Source organism: Girardinichthys multiradiatus, chromosome X (assembly GCF_021462225.1).
Source record: "Girardinichthys multiradiatus isolate DD_20200921_A chromosome X, DD_fGirMul_XY1, whole genome shotgun sequence".
Taxonomy (NCBI): domain Eukaryota; kingdom Metazoa; phylum Chordata; class Actinopteri; order Cyprinodontiformes; family Goodeidae; genus Girardinichthys; species Girardinichthys multiradiatus.
Genome location: NC_061817.1, coordinates 29,291,034 through 29,315,615, shown reverse-complemented (window position 1 = coordinate 29,315,615; position 24,582 = coordinate 29,291,034). Strand labels below are relative to the sequence as shown.

Genomic DNA, 24,582 nt, shown 5'->3' with positions numbered 1-24,582 from the left:
TCTAACTTTCCTTGTTTTTCTTTCCCATAGAAAGTACTATAGGGTAAGTGGTTTTGTGCATAGCTCTTTCTCTCGTGGATGAAGCCATTGATGGCACTATTATTTCTATTAACTTTGTGTTGTCTTCTTGTTAATTTTTCTCATAGAAAACATTCTTGGCCTGGTGCTCCTTTGTTTAGCTGTGTCTTTTTCATGGACTAAGCCATTGGCAGTTTTTGCTGCCATTTACCTGCTCTACTCTCCTTGATTTTCTGTTCTATAGAAAGTACTTCTACCCCAATGCTTAACTGTCTCCTTTCTGGATGAAGCCATTGATGATGCTACTGCTGCTTTTGCCTGTGTGTGTTTGAGTTTTATTTTTAACATAAAGTCCACAGAGCTTAGTGATGCTGTTTGTACAGTATCTATGTTTTGTTTCCCTTAACAATCCAAAGGTAGGTTCTTGGTCACGCTAGTGTGTTTGAGAAGAATCAATTGACTAAAAGGTTAGCTAGTGGCTCCAAAGCTTATGTCATAAGTGACATCTTACATAATATTTCAAGCAAAAGAACCATCACTGAAAGTTCAAATGATGCTCTATTGTCCATACTTTTGTACCATTTAGAGACTGAATGATTTTAGTTCGGTGACATTTGGTGACACTGTTCATCAAAGCAACAAATCAAATCTTATATGTTCACAGTTTCTTCCCTTCATTTTCCTCCATGCAAATAAATTGCAAAGGAAAGGAAGCAACAGTGTCACATTATATAACCTACTGATGACTGCATTAAGCACAACAAAGTGTAGATATGGTTGATGAATTGTGGATGTAGTTTGGTGCATTTTTGAGAAAAATAACTTTTGACAGGTTCACAGATGGTGTTCACTATAAAGAAGACTCACTGAGGATTTTTATGCCACTTACAAAAATTCTCAGCAGTTCGTCAAACACAATATCTGGCCCCCTAAAGGTTTTTGGATGTAGTCCAATGCACCTGTTCACTTACCTGTATTCAGCCGCTGCCAATTATGACTTCTTATGTTTTACTTTTACAAAGATGCAAAAAGTAACAAAACATAATTCAAATTTTATGTGATGTTTCTGCATAACCCCTGTCCTGGTTTATTTAGGCTACTGTAATTTCCATTCTGTTTCTGTAAAATTATCCAAAATTGTGTACAAATAAATGGAATAAAACTCTCGAGAGGACACTAAAAATGTTAATGTAAATGTTTCTGGTGCCTTAGTCAAATACAGCGGGGAGAATAAGTAATAAAAAGATCAATGTTTTTCTCAGTTTAAATATTTCTAATGTGGCCATTTGTTCCAACAGATGCTGACAACAATCCAAGTAATCCACATATACAAAGAAATAAAAGACAAGTAGTCTACAAATGGAGTAATAGGTTAAAAATGGAATGAAACAAGAAATAAGTACACACTTACAGAAATGGATCAAATACTTTTTGGAAAAGCCTTTCTTGTGAATGACAAGTATAAGAACTCTTCTGAAAGGATAAAATAGCCTCACGTTTTGGATAAGTGTGACAAAGGTTTGGATGACTGATAAAAAATGGATAAACAGCTACCCATGTGTTGACAGATGGAATTAAGTGAATAGATTGCATGATGAAGAGGAAACTTTGAAAGGATCAAAGGTTCAGAAGAATCTATAAAGGACTGGTGAATGGAAAAGAAAGAGAATAGATGAGGGGGATCAAGTAGAAAAAAAGACAAACAATACTGGATGACTGAATTAAGTACTAAACATTTCCCAGGCAATTATAGGATTTAACTTCATTAGATTTTGATAAAACTGGCTGGACGGGTCTTCAGTGAATTTCAGCATTGCCTCCCAACTTGATGATTCCCTGTTTAAATGTTGGCTGGAAGCACTCTGTGCATAATTTGCAAATTGTTTCCTGGACTACTCTGGTTTTCTCCCACAATCAAAAAACATTCATATTATTTGCCAAATGTAAATCCCTCATCGGTGTGAGTGTGTGTGTTTATGTATGGGTAATGGTGTCTCCAAGCGAGAGGCTGGAAACCTGTCCACGGACCAGAGCACCTGGTCACCGTTGACTGCTAGGAAAGGAACCAGTTGAGTACTAAATATTGTTCTCTGGTAATGAGGCTACATTAAGGTAAAACCTACAACTTATATAATTTTGTCCTAAATGAGATCAATTAATCACTCAGTCATTGGTGTCTTTTCTACCTTCACTGTATTAGAATTGGTGACTAGGTGTGCATGATGAGACATCTGCTGGATGAAAAATTAATATCCAAATGAGTCTGACAAGTATGACCATCATAGAAGGAAATGTGAGGTCTGTGGTAAGGCTTCCATTAGTCCACCATTAACAGCTGTCAACCTGATGTATATAATAAGGAACATAATACTGTGCACTAAATAAACATCAGAATGTAATAATTAACATATTTAGTATGATAAGCCATATATGGAGTTTTGGTGAAAGAAAAAAAAAAACCTAATTCTTGGAAAAAAATACATCAATAGGAGCTATAAATTAGTGTTTGATATGTGATGTAATTTTCTAATTAGATTTAATTATATTAAAGCATGAATTTCTCAGTTAATGATTTAGAATAGCATGATATGTCTTGGCATATGTTGCGTGTTTTCAGGTCTGTATTTTTTGTAAAACAGGCAATGATGGATGGGGAAAATAATCACCTACTCTCTCTGGCATCAATCTGGCATTGCTACAACACATTCAGCTGTTATTTGGCTCCTTGATTACTCCAGCATGGTGTCAGTTTGCTGGAAATGCTTCCAAAATTATGCTTTTTCTTCTTTACCTACAATAGCTAATATACTTTTGAGCTTTACATTAATTTGCATCTTCAGATATAGCCAATGATAAACGTATATTTAAAATTAATATAAATGTGAGATACAAAGCCTTGTCGCATTTTTACTTATGTCTGACATCAGGCATTTTATTTACACTGTGGCTACTCTAAAACAGATACTGTCAGCCTAGATTTTTGTTTTGTTTTGTCAAGGAAGGAAAGTGATTCAGAATGCTCAAAATAATTTACAAATAAAAATCTGAAAAGTGGTTTTCATATGTATTCATAGTACAATTTCTTAAACTCCCAGAGCACTGTTCCTCCGGCGGCGGAGCGGAGCTCCATAGCTCAAGTATGAGAATCCGTTTCACATAGCAGCTCTTAATTATGAACTCCACATATCTGGTGGCGAAAAGAGACAATTGTTGAAAGACAGCCAAAAGAAGTCCTGTTTGTTTGCAAACGTGGAAGAACGGTGGCTGGACAGTTAAAATGTTTTACATGTTGGGCAAAATCTTACTGTTTAGTCTGGATGTAAAACATTACGTGCGAAATTCTGCATATGAGCCCAAAAGCATTATCTCAATGGTGAGACGTGGTGGTAGGACCATCGTACTCTGGAGACACTTTTCTACAGCAGGAGCAGGAAAGCTGGTCGGAGTAGGAGGAAAGATGGATGAAGCCAAATACAGGGCAATCCTGCAGGAAATCTTGCTTGAGGCTACACCACTTGAGACTCGGACGGAGGTTTACCTTCCAGATGACCCCAATCATACAGTCTGAGCTGCAATAAAATTGTTTAGTTTAAAGCATATTCATGTGGTAGAATGGCCAATACCTAAATCCAATTGAGAAGACTTGATAGTTGATGTTCAGACACTCTCCATCGTATAAGTCTCCTGTATTCTGCTAAGAGAATATGTCAGTCTCTAGCTGTGCGAAGCCAGTAGAGATACACCCCCAAAAGACTTTCATCTCTAAATGCAGCAAAACGTTATCCTCGAAAGTATTCACTCAAATGGGGATATAAACATATATAAGCCATACTTTTCAGGTGTGAAAATGCAGAATGCACCACTTTGCATTTCTCGTTTTGCCACTCTTCCATAAAAATCTGATTTGTGAACTAATAGTTGTCCTGTAAACATATTCTGCCACCTGAGTTGTGGATTTTCGGTGGCTCTGATTAATGTTCTCCTTTCCAGGGGCAGAATGCTGTAAGTAGAAAGCTTTGTTACATTTCCAGTTGTGCCAGACTTTTTCCATTTTTGAATCTTGGATTAAAAACCACTCTGTTAAATACTCAAAGCTTGGAATACTGTTTTATAACCTAGCCGTCCTTGAAAAAATACTTATATATTAAGGTTTGTGGTTGCAACATGTCAAAGATAAAAAATGTAAGGTTTTTAATACTTTAGCAAAGCAAAGAAGATGTTGGTTGTTAATAGGTAAGAAAAAAAAGACTAAGAAATGTTCAAGTTTGCAAGATAATCAGTTTTGCCTCATTTGAGGCAAAGTATAACAGATAAAAATATAAAATGCAAGTTTTATTTTCAAAACATTCTTAGTTTTTTTGCTGATACAATAGCATACTCCATCAGAGAAGGCAGCATATGTGAAAGCCAGTTTAGAGAAGAAAGCTGATGTGGCATACTAAAATAAGTAACGCTGTAAAATGTATATGTATATAAATATGACCTTCTGCAGATGTGCTTAATCAGCTTTGCGTGAACTTTTGTTTGCCAGTGTCACAAATGGTAATTTATGTTTCTCCAGTAACCACCTTTAAATAATACCCACAGATGACCACAGGCTCTTTTTTATGGAGCAATTGCATTCATCTCCTCTCATTAATCATAAAGTCAATGCATTTGAACATGAGTAAGTGAGTTCTCATATGCCAGTTTCAGTACCCCAGTTGAGTGAGTGTTGGTCATAAATGTGTGTTTAGACGTGTGAGTATCATGAATCACTAAAGTAGTCGAGGTAGAACCAACCAGAAGATGAAAACAGACTCAAAACACATAATGTAGACGGTAAGTGAAGTTTATTCCTAGTGTAGGCTTGCCTAGGATAATAAGTTGGTGTTGTCCAGGAACCAGGGGAGGAGGACGGAATCCAGGAATCCAAGGTGAGAGTGCTGATGGTGAGTATATTTACAGTGCAGTCCTTAGGTGAGTATTTACCAGGTGCAGGCAGGCAGATAGGCAGGTCGACAGGTAGACAGGCAGGTAGGTAGCCGGGCAGGTAGGCAGACAGGGAGTCCACATAACTGAGGTTATGTTCCAGCGAAGACCTGTTCCAGCAGCTGCCTTAAGAAGCCCAGTGAGCTCATCAGGAGATGAGCTGCAGCTGCTGATAACGAGCTGCCAGAACCAACCAGGAGGAGAGGAGCTGAGATCCTACAGTACCCTCCTCTCAACGATTGCCCCCAGGCAATCCAGAACGTCTTTCAGGATGGCGTTTGTAGAAGGTCGTGATGAGAGCAGGATCAAGGATGTGAGAACGGGGAACCTACCGAGCTGCCAGAACCAACCAGGAGGAGAGGAGCTGAGATCCTACAGTACCCTCCTCTCAACGATTGCCCCCAGGCAATCCAGAACGTCTTTCAGGATGGCGTTTGTAGAAGGTCGTGATGAGAGCAGGATCAAGGATGTGAGAACGGGGAACCTACCGAGCTGCCAGAACCAACCAGGAGGAGAGGAGCTGAGATCCTACAGTGAGTGAACACAATTACATTTGCAGTGTCTTCCAAGTTCTCTGGAGGACAGACGTTTAGAAATGTATTCACTGGTAAACATTTTTGATTTCTATCTTGAAGTACAACTGAAACCAAATATTTTTATGCATTATATGAAGACCCAACACAATTTTTCTTACCTTCTGACATAAAATCTGACTAGTTGTTTCCTGTTATAGGTCACTGCTGATTACTAAAATATCTATTGGCTAAATTACAATAATTGGAGAGATATTTGTTTATAGAATTGTTTAACTTTGCTCAAATTCAGAAGGTTACATACATAGGTTACATTCCTTTGTAGTTGGTATAACTGCTTTTTAAACTGTATGACTTTGGTCCAACAGGTCCAGTGTCCTTCCAGAAGCTTCCCACAACAGTTGGCTGGGGTTTTGACACATTTCTTGAGGTGCAAACACACCCTCCATTTCTGCTACATGTATGACCCCTTCTGTTTTCCAATGGTTATAATCAGTCTGACAGAGAGAGGTATCCCAATCCTTGTGGTTTTTAGTATAACAATGACCATCAGCGGGACCCTTTGTGGGGTTCCTTGAGACGACGTTGTTGTAAATAAGCGCTGTTTAACTAAATAATCTGAACTGAAACTATCTGTGCAGTTATGCTGCTATAGGCTTAGGATGCTGGAGGACATAATGACCAGTTTCACCCTCTTCGCTACATTCTCACACTACTCTCCAATTTTGCATTATTTGCTGTTATTTCAGTTTTAACCTTGTTCTCTCTATTCTCTTCCTAGAAGCTACACCTGGCCTGGCTCTGTGTCTACCTGTGACACCTTTCTGGAGAGGGGCATTGTCCAAGCTTCTGCTGGCAACAACTTAATGCTCACCCTCTACCGATGATCCACATGGCTCTGTCTTTTAGTGTTTAACCCTTTCTCTCTCCTAGACATAGCTACTGACTGAGCTTTTACTGTGACTAACTCTATGTGCCCTCTTTCAGACTCTAACCTTGAAAACTGGCTCAGAGTTTATCTGTTCTTTCTTTCTAGGTGAAACGACTAAAGGAGCTACATCCATTAACATTTCTTTTTCCTTCCCATAGAACATACTCCTGGATCAGTGCTTCTTTGTTCTCTTTGTGTCTCTGCTCCGTTCTCTCAAACCCCCAGTCGGTCGTGGCAGATGGCCGCTCACATTGAGCCTGGTTCTGCTGGAGGTTTCTTCCTGTTAAAAGGGAGTTTTTCCTCTCCGCTGTCGCTACATGCATGCTCAGTATGAGGGATTGCTGCAAAGTCAACGCCAGTGACTGTCCACTGTCTCTACATACTCATCCAGGAGGAGGGAATGCTGCAAGCCTTCCCTCCTCCTTCCAAGCCTTGAGACAACATGTGTTGTGAATTGGCGCTATATAAATAAAACTGAATTGAATTGAATTTCTCCTCACAGAACTGGTATAACCGAGTGGCCCACCTTGCTCACATTTACCGTTTCAGCTCTTCAAACTATTTTCTATGACAAAGAGTTCAGGGTTTTATGATGGCTACTAAAAACATTTACTCTGGTGTCCTTATGCCCCTTTGTAACTAATTTGGTGGTAGACGTATGGTTATTGTCCATTTGGATATCCCACTTCTTCCCAAGCTTAAATTTCCTGGCAGATGCCTGAAGATGTTGCTTCAATATATTCACAGAATGGCCTTTTATTATTATAACCTCTATTTTGAGAAGTGCATCAGAAAAACACACATTGAACATGATGCCGTATTTTGGAGTTGGGATGGTGCTCTCTTGGACATATGGCTTCTTCCATTCTGAGTGGCGTTTTAGTCCATATCAGGTGCATGACTGGTTTCACTGTGGATAATAGCTCCATCAGCATTAGCCAGGAGCTTTTGTTTCGAGGTTGATAGACACATTGTGCACCTAAACACATTAATCTCTACAAAAAAAAAACTTGTCTCCTGCTTGAATGGTAGGATGGTTGGTCATTGCCTTGGTGTTTTTACTTGTGTTGAACTGCTTGCACCTTTGGGCATCTGAAAATTGTACCCAAGGATGAACCAGACTGCTAGAGGTTTCTTTTGCAATAAAAACACACAATGAAACATTGTTTTCTGAGATGGTAAATGGTGATGGCCTGCATTTCTAATGTGCTTTACACTACAATCAGTCATCAACCCATTCATACACACATTCACACACTGATAGTGGTGAACTACATTGTAGCCTCAGCTGCCCTGGGGCACGTAAGGCTGCCATACAATCAGCCCAACTGAACCCTCTGACCACCATTAGCAGGCAAGGCATGTGAAGTGTCTTGTCCAAGGACACAACAACTGAAACAGACAGAGCAGGGGTTTGAACTGGCAACCCACTGGTTACAAGACGAACCCCTACCACTGTCACCCTAATAAGATGTTCCTTAAAATACAGGTTCACAAATGTTTAGATTCGTGAATCAGAACCATGCAAGCCCTGACATCATCATCATTCTGACTTTCCTAAATTGTTTATTGGCGTAGTAGTATTAGTGAATGATTTCTTTTTTTTTTTTTTGAAGAAAGTAATAAAAGATGATCTCCCTCATTATTTTGGCATTTAGCAAATAGGCCAAATTCTGGTCATTCTAACTGACCTAAACAGGGCAATTTTTTATCAGATTTTATATCAATATGTTATTTTGTGTATTTTTATATCATGTAAACATATCTTTTCATCAGCAGCTGGCCAAGGTTGTAGGCAAGGTTTCCAAACATTTTGTATGTGATTTCTACAATCATAATTGCTAAACCATAGCTTAGTCAATTTCTCAATGTATTATAACACCCTCTTTCTGTTATATCTACTTTTTGCTAATCATTCAATATGCACATGCTGTTTGTACAAGAAGTCATTTAACATAACCTTGAAACTAAGCTCTCTTAACTGGTAAAAATAAAAAAATAAATAAAACATTAAGTCATAATAAAGATACTGACTTTGCTGTATGTGCACCCTTAACTTTATTTCACAGTACTTTGTCTGAAAGCAGATAACATAGTTTTAAGAATTGAAAAAAAAAAAAAAAAACACATTTTGTGCTCTTGTTTGTTTTGATGCACTCAAACAACTGTTGATCTCTCTAAATATTTCCCTTGTCACTTTGAACTCTTATTAGACACAGAAGTGCTACAATATGCAATATAAAAAACATGGTTCTAAGTGGCTAAATAAACTAGAACCTTGACAGCTCTCGAGAGATACTGAAATGCATTTTATAAAAATAATAAATGGAGCTTTAACAACAGTATAAACATTAGAAATAAAACAACAATTTACACTTTTACTCAAATCTCAAAAAATTTAAGGCGGTTGAAATATTAAGTCAGACAACCCAGTTAACAAATAACAAGGTGCTTACATAAGACATTCACATCAGGCTCATGAATGTTTCATTACAGAGTAAAATAATAACATAGAGAAACAGTTAAATTAGATGGAAAGAGAAAAGTACACATGGGTTTGAAATATAAAAACATGCAATCAGGCTTACGAAGGGAAGTCAACTTAAAGATGTTTCCTGATAAATTATTAAACTCAATTCTGGGATTTACACTTAACACATATGAATACATCTCCCATGCTGTTATGTTTTCTAATCTATTACAGTTAGAATGTTTATCATTTATTAATCCAGACAAAGCTGAGGTCACTACATAATAATGTTTCTCCAGCCTATAGATAAGAGGGCAGTTGGAGTAAAAATGCAAGTTAAAACTCCAATCCATGTTTTTTTCTAGTCTCAAATAAGAAAATCTAGTCAAGAGAATCTGATCAAAATCAAAATAAATAGAGCTATAAAAATCTAATAAATTTTGTTGAAACAAATTAGCTTTTTACTTTGGTGGCATTGTGTTGCACATTTTAACAATGTGGCCAAGTACCAAAAATAGGCCCTGCTTTCATCCACTGAAAACATTGCATGTTGGGTTGGGTTGGTTCTGAATGGCCTGATTTGACCTACCACAGTTTTCTCCTACCTCTTGCACCATTACAAATGGAACATACTTTAAACCCACAATCCTTTACTAAATAAAATAGGTAAAAAAGGTTTTTTACTTTTGGATCAGGGAGAACACTGACTCATGTTGGATGAAAAGAGGATGAGTTAAAACTGAATGTAAAAAATAATATTTATAATGCATAACATTTAAAAAGGATGCAGTGACTTTGCCAAAGATTTCTAGTTATTAAAATAATTGCTGCATGGCTTTCCTAAATGTATGTTGTAAAGTTTTTCTATACATGATTCTATCCTCCTCGACTGAAATGTTCCAGACTAAAGAAGTGGTTGGAATATAAATATATTTTTAAATGAGAATAGTCAATATAATTAAGGGCCTTGAGACCGTAAGGATGTCACTCACAAATCATGTGAGAGACAAAAAATATATGTTCATTACTTGTTGTTAACTATGCTTATGTTATGCCACAAGCATATGTGATGAATCATCATGAGCCTTATTGGAATAAAATATATAAACATCTTACAAATAAAAAGTTTGAAATAATATATTTACTTAAAAAAAAGAATAAAACATTATTTATAAGTTCACAGCCATTAAGTCAGAGGATTCAGTTTCACGTTCGAAAATTATATTTTAGCGTGTTGATGTTTGCCTGGTACTTGTCTTTCATAATATACAAAATGAGTTAACAGCCTAAGCAGATAAAATTCACATTAAACCTCTCAGCAAGCAACAAGGCCCATCTGAACAACAAACTATGTTCATTCATCTTTATGATCACACATTATGCAATATAGAAGGTTGGAAGAAATATTGAAGCAAAAGAAAAACAAATGTAAAACCCACCATTGTTAATAGCATGATTTAAAAATCCTCTTGAAGATATATGGAAAAAGCTGCCTTAGACAGATCAGAACATGTATCTGTTACATTCATCTATCGGGCTCCCCTGCAGGGCAGCTTTCTGTCTACCTAAATAATGACAATGTACAGCTGCCTTCCCATTGGAGTTTTAGTGATTAATATCAGGTTTTCAAACAAAATCCTGTTTCTGGATACAACGGTTTGCCAATTTTTTATTTTAAGGGAGAAGCTTGTAAAATGAAATAAATAAAATGATATTGAACTACTGCTTGATCTACAAACTAGGCAGGAAAGTTGTAAACATTATTAGCTTTTTCTACTTTGGTACAAAAGATACAAATAGCGGTTCATGTAACGGAAACACAGGTATTCAGAATAGCATGGTCTATACTGCATTTTTGCCAGCAGGGAGTCTTTCAGGATCTAACCAATGAATACTGCACTTTGTTATTCAGGTCATTTAAAAACTGAATCCATCTGAAATATGAAAAAGCTCAAAAAGAAATAAAAGAACAATAATAAAAATATTACAGATGGAGTTCTTTGAAATGACTTTAACACTAGAACCGCAAAGAGATCATTTTTACTCCTTACACATTCTCATCTCTGACACTTAAAATGAACCCACTGTATTTGATACTTTATGACTTTTGCCAAAATGTCCCTCTTTAACATTATATCAGCTATGGGATATTTGTGACATAAAAGAAAAAACATTTGACCTTTTAGACTAATAATTGCCAAGTAAGTAATTTGTTTCCACGGAAACAATATTAAATACACATTGATAATTATATTTGTCTCACTGACAATAAAACACTATTACCCATGTGTGAGTACAGGCCAGGACAAATTGCCATTGCCCATAAACCTTTTGCTGTAGTTTTGTTCATACTATATAAAGGCTTCAAACTAGAACAAGAAGTGTAAAAAGGTGCAAAAAGTTTTATTACTGCTCTCGAAAATCTGAATGCAGGACTTCAATTAAAAAGGGGTCAACTTTGGTTTATGGAGAGCTTTGAAATCTTATGGTGTTCACTACCATAAGTATTAAAAACCACTGCAGCAAATACATCTTCTGAGTCTTCTTCTGGAGCTGAATGTATGATTTCCATTTAGAATTTTGTCTTTGAGCTCCGCAGATTACTTGATTGCATTGCGTACATCTTTGGACCACCACAAAATGCCTTCTGTCATTTGCAAATAAAAGAACAAGAACTGTGCAATAAAGCACCAAGTGGGTAAAATATCAAACCAAATAAGAGTTCATATAAAACAGTTCTATTATGGCTTCATTTTTGTTTTAAAAATAATGAAACATAGTGGAATTGTGTGTGTTTTGTGCTGTTAAGACAGATTTATATAAATGTAGAACCTGCATCTATAGCACAGCTTGTGGACCCATATCTTCTAGGGTTTTGAATAGGCGTGAATGTCTGTGGGCTGAATTAAATGACTCTTCAAATTTTCTTCAGCATTTCTATTCTTTTTTTTTGTTTGTTTCTGTGTTTTTATTGTTGCCTTCATTTTTGTTGCCAAATTAATAAAAGAACAAAATAGATTTTGAGCATGACATTAGAAATATTTGCTATGTATAATATAAAAAAAGCATATTTATTTGTGAGTTGTCAATTAGTACTTTGCAAATTCTAAAACATGTAACTGATGTAATTTAATGCAGAAACATATTGTCCAAATAGCTTTTCTCCACTGCTCAAGTCTTATTCTCCCTATAGTTTATAAAACTGTTACAAATGACCAAAATACAGTATTTTTAAATTAAATCTTTGTCATTTTTAAGGCTCCAAGAAATGGGGATAAAAACTGTGGCAGTTCTAAAGTGAATACTGTAATGATTGCGGTTCTAGCGCTAAAGTTAGATTTCAACATAAATGTTTTCCAAATGGAAAGTGGTCAATTTGAGAAACCTGATTCATCTGCTAATACTTCACCATTTACACAGCAAACATTTCAAATATAGAAACCCATATATGTACAGTTTTCAATTAAATATATGCAAGGAGAAGGAAAAGTGTTCTGTTTGCGTGGGTCCCGATAGTTCCTCGAAAAATTTATAAAGTTTCAGTTTCTTCATATAGTAGTTTCATATTACACAACAGCAAATCCACTGTCACAGGACTTGGCCATGCGATACCCAAAAAACCTAATATCCATTGTAACATATATATAATTAATTTGCAATATATTTTTTTCCAGATGAATGCTTTAGATAATAAGAGACGCTTGACGAATCCTCACTTCATCTTCTTTACAGTCAAAAGAGTGTGTGATATACATGAAATATTAGTTAATTATGGTGAAGTATCCATTGATTCAGATGTCAAATGATGTTCTTGTGTCATTTTAGCAACAGAAGATCCAATTTAAAAACACCTAGATGGATTATGATTTATTTTGGGCTGAAACGCCTTTCCAGTAGTCTAAAATATCATGCAGGTCCTCATCCTTTGCAAACTGAACTTTCTTACGCAGTGCATGGCCAGCAGCCATGTACTCCTCATCTTTATGTCGCTTGCGGTGGAGTCTGAATCTCTCCCAGATGCTGTGTGAAGGTTTGCAGTAGTATTCAGGACTAGATGAGTAGCTTAGATTGTGATAATGAGAGGACATCTGGGAATAGGCTAAGTCTCTGGAGCGGGAGTGGGTAAGGGGTTCCAACAGCTTGTGGCTGTCAGGCCCTTCTAGCTCCTCAATCTGAGCATCGGGATATGAATGCCGGTGGTCACTGTATTGGCGGATCTTATCTGCCTCAGCCCTCAAGATAGCTGCGGCAGGTGTTACTGTAATGATGCTCTCTCCTGTTGGAGAGGTTTTCTCTATGTACTTGGAGTCAGAACGATAAGGCCTTGGGCTTCGCATGGGCCCGCCTGTGGCAGTGCTGGGCCTCTTTGGCGAGACATCAGAGCTTCTATGCCTCTGAAGAGAGTGATGGTAGCTGTCCTTGTACACTGGAGAAAGAAGGCCAGATTTACTTTGGGGGTGCTCTGATATTAGCACCAGTTGAGGCTCTGCTGTCGACACTGCTCCAGATTTAACCCCTTGAAAAGAAGTTGATTCTGACTTTAGGGCATCTATACAGTTATTAATTATCTGATTGACTTTATCAACTTCTTTTGCAATTGTGGAAATCTCTGCCACTGATCCTTGACTGTTTCCAGCCATTCCCATATCACACTCCCTGCGCTCATGATGATCCATGCTCCGGACATCCATGTAGTTCCCCTTCATCATTTTGGGTGTCTCACTTATCTCCTGAAACTTGTACTGCTCCATTTCACTCGCAGATGGTAGGTACGGCATACGGGCCATACTCTCTCCGGCCAGCAGCTGCTTCTGTGACATTCGAGAAATAGTCCCACCTTCTAGTTCTTGTCCATACTTGAGTTCCATTATATTTTTCTTAAGACTGCCAGATTTCCTTCGCTTTTCATCTTGTTGACGCTTCCTTCGTAAGCAATAATAAACAATTCCCAGAAAAATCACCATGCTAAAAAGGCAGCCCAAAATAGTCATTATATAGTGAGTAGCGGTTGCGTTGTTTACAACTGGGTCATTTCCAATCCGAGGGCTGGTGGAGACTATTAGACATGTGTGGTTGTGTCTAAGAGAATTACGTATTGAAGCAACACAGTATGTGTAGTTGGTATGGGGTTTAAGGTTTTTAAGCTCAATGTCTTCTTTTATGTCTTTCAGGTTTTGAATGTCTGTGAAAAAGCTGTTGTTGTAAAGAACCAGAATGTACATCTTCTTGTAGGGATGAGGAATCTGAACCGTAATGGTGGCACCTGTGTTTGTTACTTCCTTTACTTTCATCAGAGGGGTTCCTTGCACGTCATTTTCAGTTGTACTGACTGTTATGTCCTCTGGTTCTGTGCCTGAGGGACAGTCTTCCAGCCCACAAAGTGTTGAGTCAGGTGGTAGCGTTGTGGACTCCATAGACACAGTAATAAATGGTGTCACGTAGTCATCGGTACACACAGTAGTTAGCATGTGAAGTGCATTTCGGTACGCAGGGTTGTTAGGATTCTGGCTCAATAAGCTGTAACCCGCGACACCACGTGGAGAGTCACAGACCATCCGCTCATTTGTCCGGTTTGGGAAAGTTGAAAGCCATTTCACAAACCCCAGCAACTCACACGAGCAATTAAAAGGGTTTGTGTACAGCTCGCAGGTGGTAAGCTTAGTAAGACTTGCAAACGTGGACCCATCTAACTGCTGGATTCGGTTCATGGACAGATCAATGTTTTCTATGTTGGGGCATTCCCAAAAGGCATTAGGTGTCACAGTTTCAATCAAGTTCGCCTGGAGGTAGAGGTACTGCAGCTTTCCTAAACCCCGGAGAATCCCCTCTGTCAGGTTTCGTAACTTGTTGAAGCCCATTTGGAGAACTTGCAAGTTAAACTGAGCAGAGAAGGCTCCATCCTCTATGTATGAGATCTCATTCTTGGTTAGGTTCAGGTAGGTCAAGTTGGCAAAGCGACTGAGAGAAGAATAATGGATACTCTTGATTTTGTTTTCATTCAGACGAAGGTCAACAATGGTGTTATTGATATGCTGTGGGATGGCCTCATAAGGTGGTTGATTTTGGCTGCAAATTGCAAGCCACACAAAGCCCTTTTCGCCTTCAATTAACCAGCAATCGCCACTTACTCTGCCAATGTGAGTCAAACTTAAAATAGTTACAGACCAAAACAAGGCACTCATTACCATGCCTGATCTGCAGGCCATTTGTGCTTTTCTGAAAGTCATGTATAGGGACAAAAAAATCAAAATGGCTTAATACTACAGCTGTTTCAGTACCTTGATGTGATCCTATTAGGGAATCAGCAGGATGTTCAACTGTTTTCAGAGCCAAAATAATTGCTATTACATGTCTTGCTTTTATTGATGGATGTGTGATGATGCATATTGTCCCCATGTACCAATCAGAAAAAAAATGTTGGCTGTCTTCTTTCAGTTTCTTCTCATTGAGATATGCTTGTGGCAAACTTGAGGCAATGTTCAAAAGGAGACTTCACCACCTCAGCTTGTCTTGAGCTTTTGTCCTCAGAGGCTACCATCATTAAAGTGTTTCATCTTGGTGATTCTGACAGTTCTCTTCTTTTTCTGTCTCTCTCATGTGTACAGATGAATAACCTGCAATATAAAAACAAAAGCACAAAGTGGATAATAAGCCTCGATCATAAGATTTGTACCATATTTATATTGATAATAAAATGTTACATAAAAAGGGGATTCATGTTTATGTGTGCCCTTTGTATTTGCTCTTCACCAATTACTTTGTACACAGTTTAAGAAGTGTTTGCAGTCTCTGTGGCACACTGCTATTAAGGGAAACTGCTGGCCAATTACCACTTGACAGGTTGGGGAAAGCAGGGTCCCTGTTTTCACACCATTAACCTGAGGACTGTCAGGCGGGAGGTCCATGTTAAGAAGCCGTGTTAAATTGCATACACAGCGTCATGTGAAGTGACAGTTTGGATCAATGTATTTAGGCTTTTTCACTGAGAAACCTATGCATAAATTAAAATCTCCTAAAGGATTGGATTATATAAAAGAGAGAAATCATGTACAAAGATAATGAATTGGATCAAAAAATACATTTAAAAACCCATGAATTCAGCCTGTTCAAGCAGTGGTTACACAACCAAACAAAACAATGCAAATACAAGTATTTGTCCCCTACAGATTTTTTCTGTTTTTGCTTTTTTGTTAACCTAAATGTTTCAGATAATTAAACAACTTATAATATTATACTGAAATGACCTGAGTAAATACAAAAAGCAGTTTATAAATGGTGATGGTATTAAGAGAAAAAAACAATCCAAACCAACCTGGCCCTATGTGAATTTTATGTAAATTACCCTAAACCTAATGCCACCCTTGGCAGCAACAACTGCTCTAAGTGAGGCCTCCTGTGCTTTATACATTATTCTGTTTTCGTTGGTGAACTAGTAGTTGAGCTGTCAATTGGCACTTGGAGGCTGGCAACTCCTGGGAAGGTTCACTGTTCCATGTTTTCTTCATTTGTGGGTAAGGCTTAGACTGTGGCTCGCTGGAGTCCCTTAGGAACAGAAATAGCTTTGTTACGGATTCCTGATAGATGTCATGATTTTGTTTTTCAACTGTTCTTGAGTTTCTTCAGAATATAGCATGCTGTATTATATTATTTTTTGAAATCTTTTCACCAACTTCATGTTGTCAGACAGGTAAGTGTGTTTTTGAGCCTACATGTCAGGGAATTATCAGGCCTTGGTGTTTTCAAATGAAAATGAACTCAGCTTTCTAAAAAATGTGGCTAACAACAGTTAATTCATGATGTAACAATGGGGGTGTTACCTAATTCACACAGGGCCAGTCTGGTTTGAAAAGCTTTGTCATCATTTGAAAACTACATTTTATGTTCACTCTTGTTTTTCCTTTCTGAGATTGAAATGTAGTTGATGTTATATATTTAAATGTCACCACAGAGGAAAAAAAAAGAAATATGAAAGGGGGCAAGTACAGTTTTCACAGCACTGTAGGTATGAAAGTATTTTTGAGTATTTGAATAAGTAAAAACATTCAAATATCAAATATTTTAAGCAAAATTAGAGATTCTTTTTTTTTTTTGGAAGGGTTTGAAGGTAAAGGAGCAGAATGCTACATTGAATAATAGTTCACACAATTTTTGGCATATACACACATTATTTGTTGTGGAAAAACAAAAAAAAACCTCTGGTAATGAACTTCAATCAGTAGTATGTGGTTGAACAGTACAACAGGCAAAACAACATATGACCATATAAAATATTCCCTTGTCAAATTTTACTATGTGATTGCAGCTGCAGGTGACCTGGTATTATTGTTGTCTTTCTTTTAATGTTTAGCACTATTGCTTCACCACAAGAAGGCCGTTATAGGTTGGAATTTGTAAGCTCTTCCTGTGCATGTAATGGTTTTTTCGAAGTACTCCAGCTTGGTCTGACTGTCCAAAAGCTTGTGCATTGGTCCTTTTAGATATTTTCAATTTCATAGATGAGTGTGTCAACAGTTGTTTGTATTTGTAAGTGTTACCCCATTGATGGACCGGTTACCCATTCTGGCTGTACCCCACCTCTCACCCATTATCATCGGCCTATCCATTGCATGCCTGGATTCATTCACCTCACCCTTTTTTCCTAGACTTTTCAAATCTAGTAATGACAGCTTTAATGAGTGCGTGCTTTCTAATCATGTTGATTGTTAAATTGTTGATTGTTGACATAGTTGATAACTGACTGCGTACAGAACAACACATGCTAAAATATTGAGCAGCAGTATGAACAAATTATCTTTGGAAGCCACAGTGTCAACATATCAATTTCTGCTGTGCAGCAATATGTAGCTGTGTCAGATGCTATCAGTCATGACCATTACCATCGTTCTTTGAATAGCCAGCAGGAAAAAGTCTAACTATACTGAAAGGTGTGTTTTGTGACTAATGTTCAACTGTCAGTGCTCAAAAGTATAGTGCTGAATTCTGACACCAACCTTGCTCTGTTACATCCCAGTGTAGTTATAATTGCAGCCTTCATAACAGCATTAAATTGCTCAAGGGTCATCACAGTGTTGTTTATTGGGAAACAACTTCTTGTAGCACAGATATCCAGCTATGGTTGAAAGACTACAATCACCAATAATAACATGCCAGTTAAGGCAATCTGCTGCATTGATTTCATCATGCTGGAGGGGATGTTTATACGTAATTGTAGACAAACTTTTCTGTGTAAAAGCTGATTTATTTAATTGTTGCAGTGTCAAAGGAGTTTTCTGGATTTTGTTATGACAGGAAATGCATTTCTACTGATGAAACCAAAATAAATTATTAAGATAATCCAGATGTGTTCAAAATATAGTTGTATAATTGGAAGACTATTCGTTGTTTAAGTGGTTACAGCCTGGGCAGATTATTTCCTGTCATCTTCAGTGGCATTCGAATGTGGCCCACATAAATATTTTTTGGGGATTTGTAAAGAAAATTAAAGCAAGTCTTATTTGTTTACGTAGTTTCATTGTGAATGCTGTTAGATGTAATAGTGCAAAGGCACTTTTAGTGAGAACCGAGCTAAAAGAGCTCATGTTACAGTTCATGGCAAAGACAATATGTTTCAAGTTAATGACAGAATTGCCAATGAGGATCCAAATATTCTGTCATCTGACATTTGAGAAACCTTGAGCCTTTTAAACTTAGATAACTTTTTTTAGATCTGCTTGTGAACCTCTAAAAGGTGACGTTTTTCATTTCTACTATTGATTGTAATCTTTAATTGTCTAATATTTGGCTCAATATAGTATTCAGTTGTTGATGCCTTGGTTAAGGGAAATTGCAGTAATGTTTTTTTCCAAACCCTGAATTTTATATTTACTGAAAATAGCATACGTACACCAATCAGGCATTACATTATCACCATAGACAGGCTCAGTGAAGTACACTGTTCACTTCATCAATGCTCCTGTTAGTCGGTGGGGCATACAGGTACATATCAGAAAATTAGAATTTGTTAAAAACATTTCTGTATTTTCAGTCACTTATTTCAGAAAGTGAAACTAATAAATGATAATGAATTAATTAAACATGGAGTGAAAAACTTCAAGCTTTCCAGTCCTTGTAATTAGAATATTACATAACATTCAAAAATGAGACTCAGGAAACCTTTGCAGGTGTTTTCAGTTAATTAACTGATTAGAGTGTGATAGGATGAGTTTCTATTATTACTTATTGGCAATATTGTAATTTTCTAAGACAATGATTTCAGGTGTTCATTGTCTGTAAGCTATTATCATCAAAATCACAAGACTTGAAATATTTAATTCTACATGTAATTAATCTACTTAATATATATTTTTTTCACTTTCTGACGTGAGTGGCGAGAAATATTAAACTTTTTACAATATTAAATGTTTGGAGATGTACATATATAAGCAGACAGATAGACTGAGTAAGTGTGTCAATTTGCCCATACTGAGCCCTGTCCTCTACAGAAAGAACCAACAATGGGCCCGTGAGCATCAGAATTGGACCATGAAGCAATGGTATGTGTTGCTTTGGGGAAATGTTCTCTTTGGAACCCCTGTTACTTTAACACATACCACCCACCTAACCATTTTTGCAGACTGTGTAGATCATTTAATAGAAACTACATTCCTTAATGGCTATGATCTTAGCCATGAAGCAAAAAACCCTAAACTCAATTCACACCTTAATCCATAACCTTACCCCTAACCCCAAAACAGCTCTGCTTCTTATGGGGCCCAAGCTTTGGGCCCCATAAGGAGCTGTAGGTCTTCACAATGTAGTATGTGTTAGCAAAATGCATCCTTTGTGATATTAACTGTGTGCACTGAACTTTATACTTTAATTACATCTATGTGAGTCCTAATCAGAGTCGTCTCATCGTTCATGTTCTTATTATGGCTTCTGTAGTGCAAATATGAGCTAAACATGTAAGAAAATTGTTACAGCAAGAATACAAGGACATGAATTGGCTTCATTTGTAAATAAACTGACTGAAAACAAGCAAATCTCTTCTGAAAAGTTTCTAACATTTTAGAATGGGAGCTGCAAAAACCAACAAGCTAAATGTCTCCACCGACAGATTGGAATTCCCGAGGAAAAAGACGTTCCTGCTTAATTCAGCTCACTTCAGCCTCACTTTCACATGTGTAATTTGAAAGAGAATCAAAAAATTCTGACCACATGTCAAAAGAAATTAAAAAACGACAAAAATACATTGTCTCAATATAATAAACACTATCGGCCTAAATTATCAGCAATCAGTTGCCCTGAATTTTTAATATTGGTATTGGTACCAGAACAGAAAAATCTGTATCAGTCAGCCTCTAGTATAATGTAAACCATGCCTCGATTGGTCAGGCCTGATTGGGCAGCAAAAGTGGAAACAAACTAATATTTAGCAGGTGGTCATGATGTCACATCAGACTTAGTTACACACAATTATGTTCTGCTAATTTGAATTGCAAACACCTTGAAAGCATATAATTGATGGTCACATGATAAGTAGAGGTTATTTTCTTGCAAGGTTTAGGGGTTGTAGTCATTTGCAAATCTTGCAAATAACCATAACTCATTTCAATGTGTGGCGAGAGCAACATATATTTGCAAACCTTAGATATGTTCTTTAGTGCCAGCGTTCACTTGTACTTCATCTGTTTCAGATGTAAATTCTTGGTTCACACCTAGTAATATTGTATACAAGGCTTCCTCTAACTGTTGATAAGTGTGTGTCCCAATTAATATTCAAAATGCCAAAAAAGACAAGTCATGCTTACAAACAATTTTAACGTCCAGTTCTCCTCAGTTCACATAGTGCTTCCAAATTATCAGGAATGATGCTTAGGTAATCAAGTAAAAGCACTGGTCAGCTTTTCAAGTACAGTTACAGTGCAGGAATAAATGGTGTCGTGAATACTGCAACAGACTGCCAAAGGCTGCCATTATAAAACCACCTTCATGATGACAAAAGAGCAGTGGCACATGGGCACTGAAAAAAAAAAAACCTCTGAAAACCCCTGAGAGGAAAGAGGTTCCAAATCAAATGTTCCATGAAATGAATATGAAACATACAACTCTGCAGAATACCTAGCCAAGCAAAATATATTTTAAAGAAAAAAAAGGGCCTTGTTACTGTTCCCAAGTCTATGACCTTTATTGCAAATACCGCATGGCAGAGATTGAGCTCATTTGACCTGGCCTCCGCTTGCTCACAGCGTGACAACATGCTTTTAGCCATTAAATGGAAGTTTAAGTTAAACCTGAGAAGATTCCCACCTCCCCCTCATTTAGAATGCATTGGCTATGTTTTGTTTGTCCACAGTGACTCACTCTTAAGTGACTCACTGTATTACCGCTGAAACTGTTGCACAAATTAGGCAGAGAATAGTTCCCCCTATGTAAGGTTAGACTAAAACACACCACTGATTGCTAAAACTATAACTTTTGGGTGGCAAAACATGGAATTTGCTGTTAGATATGATAAAATATTTAACTCCTCCAACTAATGAGATCTAATGAATACACAGCAAATAGCAACAAAAACCTTGCCTGCAGTCCTAAGTTGTTAAGGGAGAAACAAAACAACTAGCTACATAAAATTAATTTTCAGAGCGTCAGTTTCATGGAAATTACACCAAAGTCTGTAGTCAGATCACAAAATGAGCCAGAGGCACCTAGTGTGCATGTTGCTTTGTGAAAGCTTGGGTCTATTTGCCACCACAGACCTACTTTCCATAATAGCAGCAATCTGTATGGTCCAGTGTGAGGCCTTAGTGCAGCAGGCCAGAACACCCAAGGCATCAGAGCTGAGTGTATGCCACTATCACACACAGGCAGCCATTCCAGACCTGTTTCCATTTAGGTTTTATGTGCTCACTAATGAAGCCTTTTCTTTTCCTTCCCCCTTCTGTAGATATCCTATTCAATTCAATTCAATCCAGTTTTATTTATATAGCGCCAATTCACAACACATGTTGTCTCAAGGCACTTCACAAGAGTCAGGTACATACATTCCAATTAATCCTAACCATTGAACAGTGCAGTCAAAGTTAGTTATTTATTCAAATTGGATAAAAGGTTTTTCTGTCTAAGGAAACCCAGCAGATTGCATCCAGTCAGTGACTTGCAGCATTCCCTCCTCCCGGATGAGCATGTAGAGACAGTGGACAGTCCCTGGCTTTGACTTTGCAGCAATCCCTCATACTGAGCATGCATGTAGCGACAGCGGAGAGGAAAAACTCCCTTCTAACCGGAAGAAACCTCCAGCAGAACCAGGCTCAGTGTGAGCGGCCATCTGCCACGACCGACTGGGGGTTTGAGAGAACAGAGCAGAGACAAGCCTTCCTCTTGAAAAAAAGAGATTCTAACACAGCTTTGTAGATTTCTGTTGTAGTACAACTTCATATTGAGTTGTATTGCAGATTAAAGGATTAAAATTTCAGGATGCAACGTGAGTCATATTGGTTACACAGTGGCACAGTTGCTTTTAGGAGTAAGTGTGAACGCATGGTTGTTACTCGTGTATGTGTCTGTGTTGCCCTGTCATCTGGCAACCTGTCCAACATCTGGAACATAATGTGTGTCCTCTCTTCCTCAGAACCTCTGCATTGCTGATCAAGTCATGTCTTCAAGGCAACTTTGACAGATGCCCAAGAACACCACCTGTGGAAACAGATTGAAAACTCTGCCCATTCTCCCACCAAAGTTTTGTACATAAATAAAAAGTACTGCACTCTCTAGCTATCTCTGCCTGTCAGTCTCTTTCTATTTTTTGTCAAAGAGCCTGTCCAGAAGTCCTTCACTCTGCGTCCCAACCACCACTCTTCTTTTCAGTCTCCAAGTGTCTACAAAGTATTATATTAAAGAATCTGTTTTCACTGTTAAAGGCTCTGCTTTTTCTTGTTTCTCCCTTCGCTTCCTATCTTGTGCTTTTGTGACAGTGAAGGTGCCTCAATCTCCAAGGATCCCCCTCATCCATACCAATGACTGCCCTTTATTTGATGTCATTGACAATGCATGCACTTCTTGCTTGGAATGAAAAAAGTTAGAGATGGGAAACTGGAATAGAGGAATCAATTGAGTTGAAATGGAAGGATTTCTCTTGGGGGAAGAAAACATTGTGCTCATAGAGGTGTTGAATTGCTTTGAGGAGTGGAGGAACAGGGTCAAATATGTGTGAGGGGATACTGGATGATATAAAACGTATGCTTTAATTACACTGGAAATATATATTTAAAGAATAAATTAATAGTTATTTCTTCTCTGAATAATATTTACTGAAGATGAAGCACTTCATATTGCTTTGACGATATATCTTGCCTATACATTTCATTCATTTTTTTAACTTTTACTTTGTAATTATCTTATTTTAAAATTAAAATTAATGCCATATTAAGACACGAGCTTTGTGTTTCCTATTGGAATCCTTCATTTTTATACATAAAAAAACTGATAACTTTCTGCTTGTGCAAAACAAGATTGCTGGGTCCATTTTGTAGAGCAAATCTGCGCTGTAGGTATATGGTATACCTGAAATGCTGCAACAGGACCCGTGAAAAAATAAAGTTTGAATCAGTCTCTTTGTTGTATTAATTTTGCTATCTCTAGTCAGTTTTTGTGAAGGATATTTCCTGCTTCCGAGTCCTGCACACTCAATAAGTTGACCTTTCTGTTACATTTTGATAGATGGGGTACATAATTACAATGTATTTCTTCATCACATTGGGTGAGGATTTTAAATCAAACACCAAATAACTTTCTTTGAAAGTTGGGAATGTTATTTAGAAATAGAGCTCTGCTAGTTATAGGGAAGACTATGGTCTTACCTCGCTACCACCTACAGTGAGTGTTACATATGGTTTGCTTTAAAACTGTGTGATCATAGAGGTTACTATTTGTATGTTACAGATCCTACCTCCAATGCACATTTCTTTTCTATTTTGATGGTTTTAAACGAGATGCATCTTAAGCAAAGTTACCGAACAGCCATGAATATTTCTCTCATCAAATGTCTACTGATTTGCTCAGTAGATTAAATTTGTGACCAAAATCCTTACTGCACTTATCTATCCTTTCTTCCCAACCCAAAGCGTAGGGTATTGATTTTAATGTTTATAATACATATCCCAGTGTTTTAGGACTTTAGAATAGTGCTGGTCTAGCAATGTTCTGCAAACAGGTAGAATAAGGTGCTTTGGCTAGATGAGATCAGAATGTAACTTTTTGGCTAAGGTTAAGAGAACAACTAACACTGCACATCGTCATGAGGAAACATTGGTGGTTGCAGCATTGTGCTGTAGTGGTGCTTTTCTTTAGTAGGGACAGGAAAGCTGGTCAAAGTTGATGGGAAGATGGAAAGGTTAGGTGCTTGAAAACACTGGAAACTGAAAAGACTTAAAACATAAGGCCATAACTCCAATTCAATGTTGGGATCTAAGTAAATTCATGCATTAAAATGGCCTAGTCAAAGTTCAGACTTAAAAATAAAAAGCCCTCCATCCAATGTGAAAGTGCTTAAGGGATTTTGCAAAGAACATTGGCTAAAGATGTAATTATTTAGATTGCAAAGGCTGGAAAAGACATACTCCAAAAGACTTGTAGCTGTAATTGAACTGAGAGACGGCTCCACAGAGTGTTGACTCAGGGAA

At 37.4% G+C, this 24,582-nt stretch overlaps 1 protein-coding gene across 1 annotated transcript in view; it reads right to left on the bottom strand.

Annotated features, from left to right (window-relative positions):
* Nucleotides 1-8,494: 8,494 nt before the first annotated feature.
* The window catches only part of LOC124862330 (protein ELFN1-like), an 89,621-nt gene continuing 73,533 nt past the window's right edge, over nt 8,495-24,582 (bottom strand). The window contains exon 2 of the mRNA XM_047356177.1: nt 8,495-15,537. Coding sequence (XP_047212133.1) covers nt 12,784-15,150 — 2,367 coding nt within the window. The 5' untranslated portion in view covers nt 15,151-15,537 and the 3' untranslated portion in view covers nt 8,495-12,783. The remainder of the gene's footprint in view (nt 15,538-24,582) is intronic.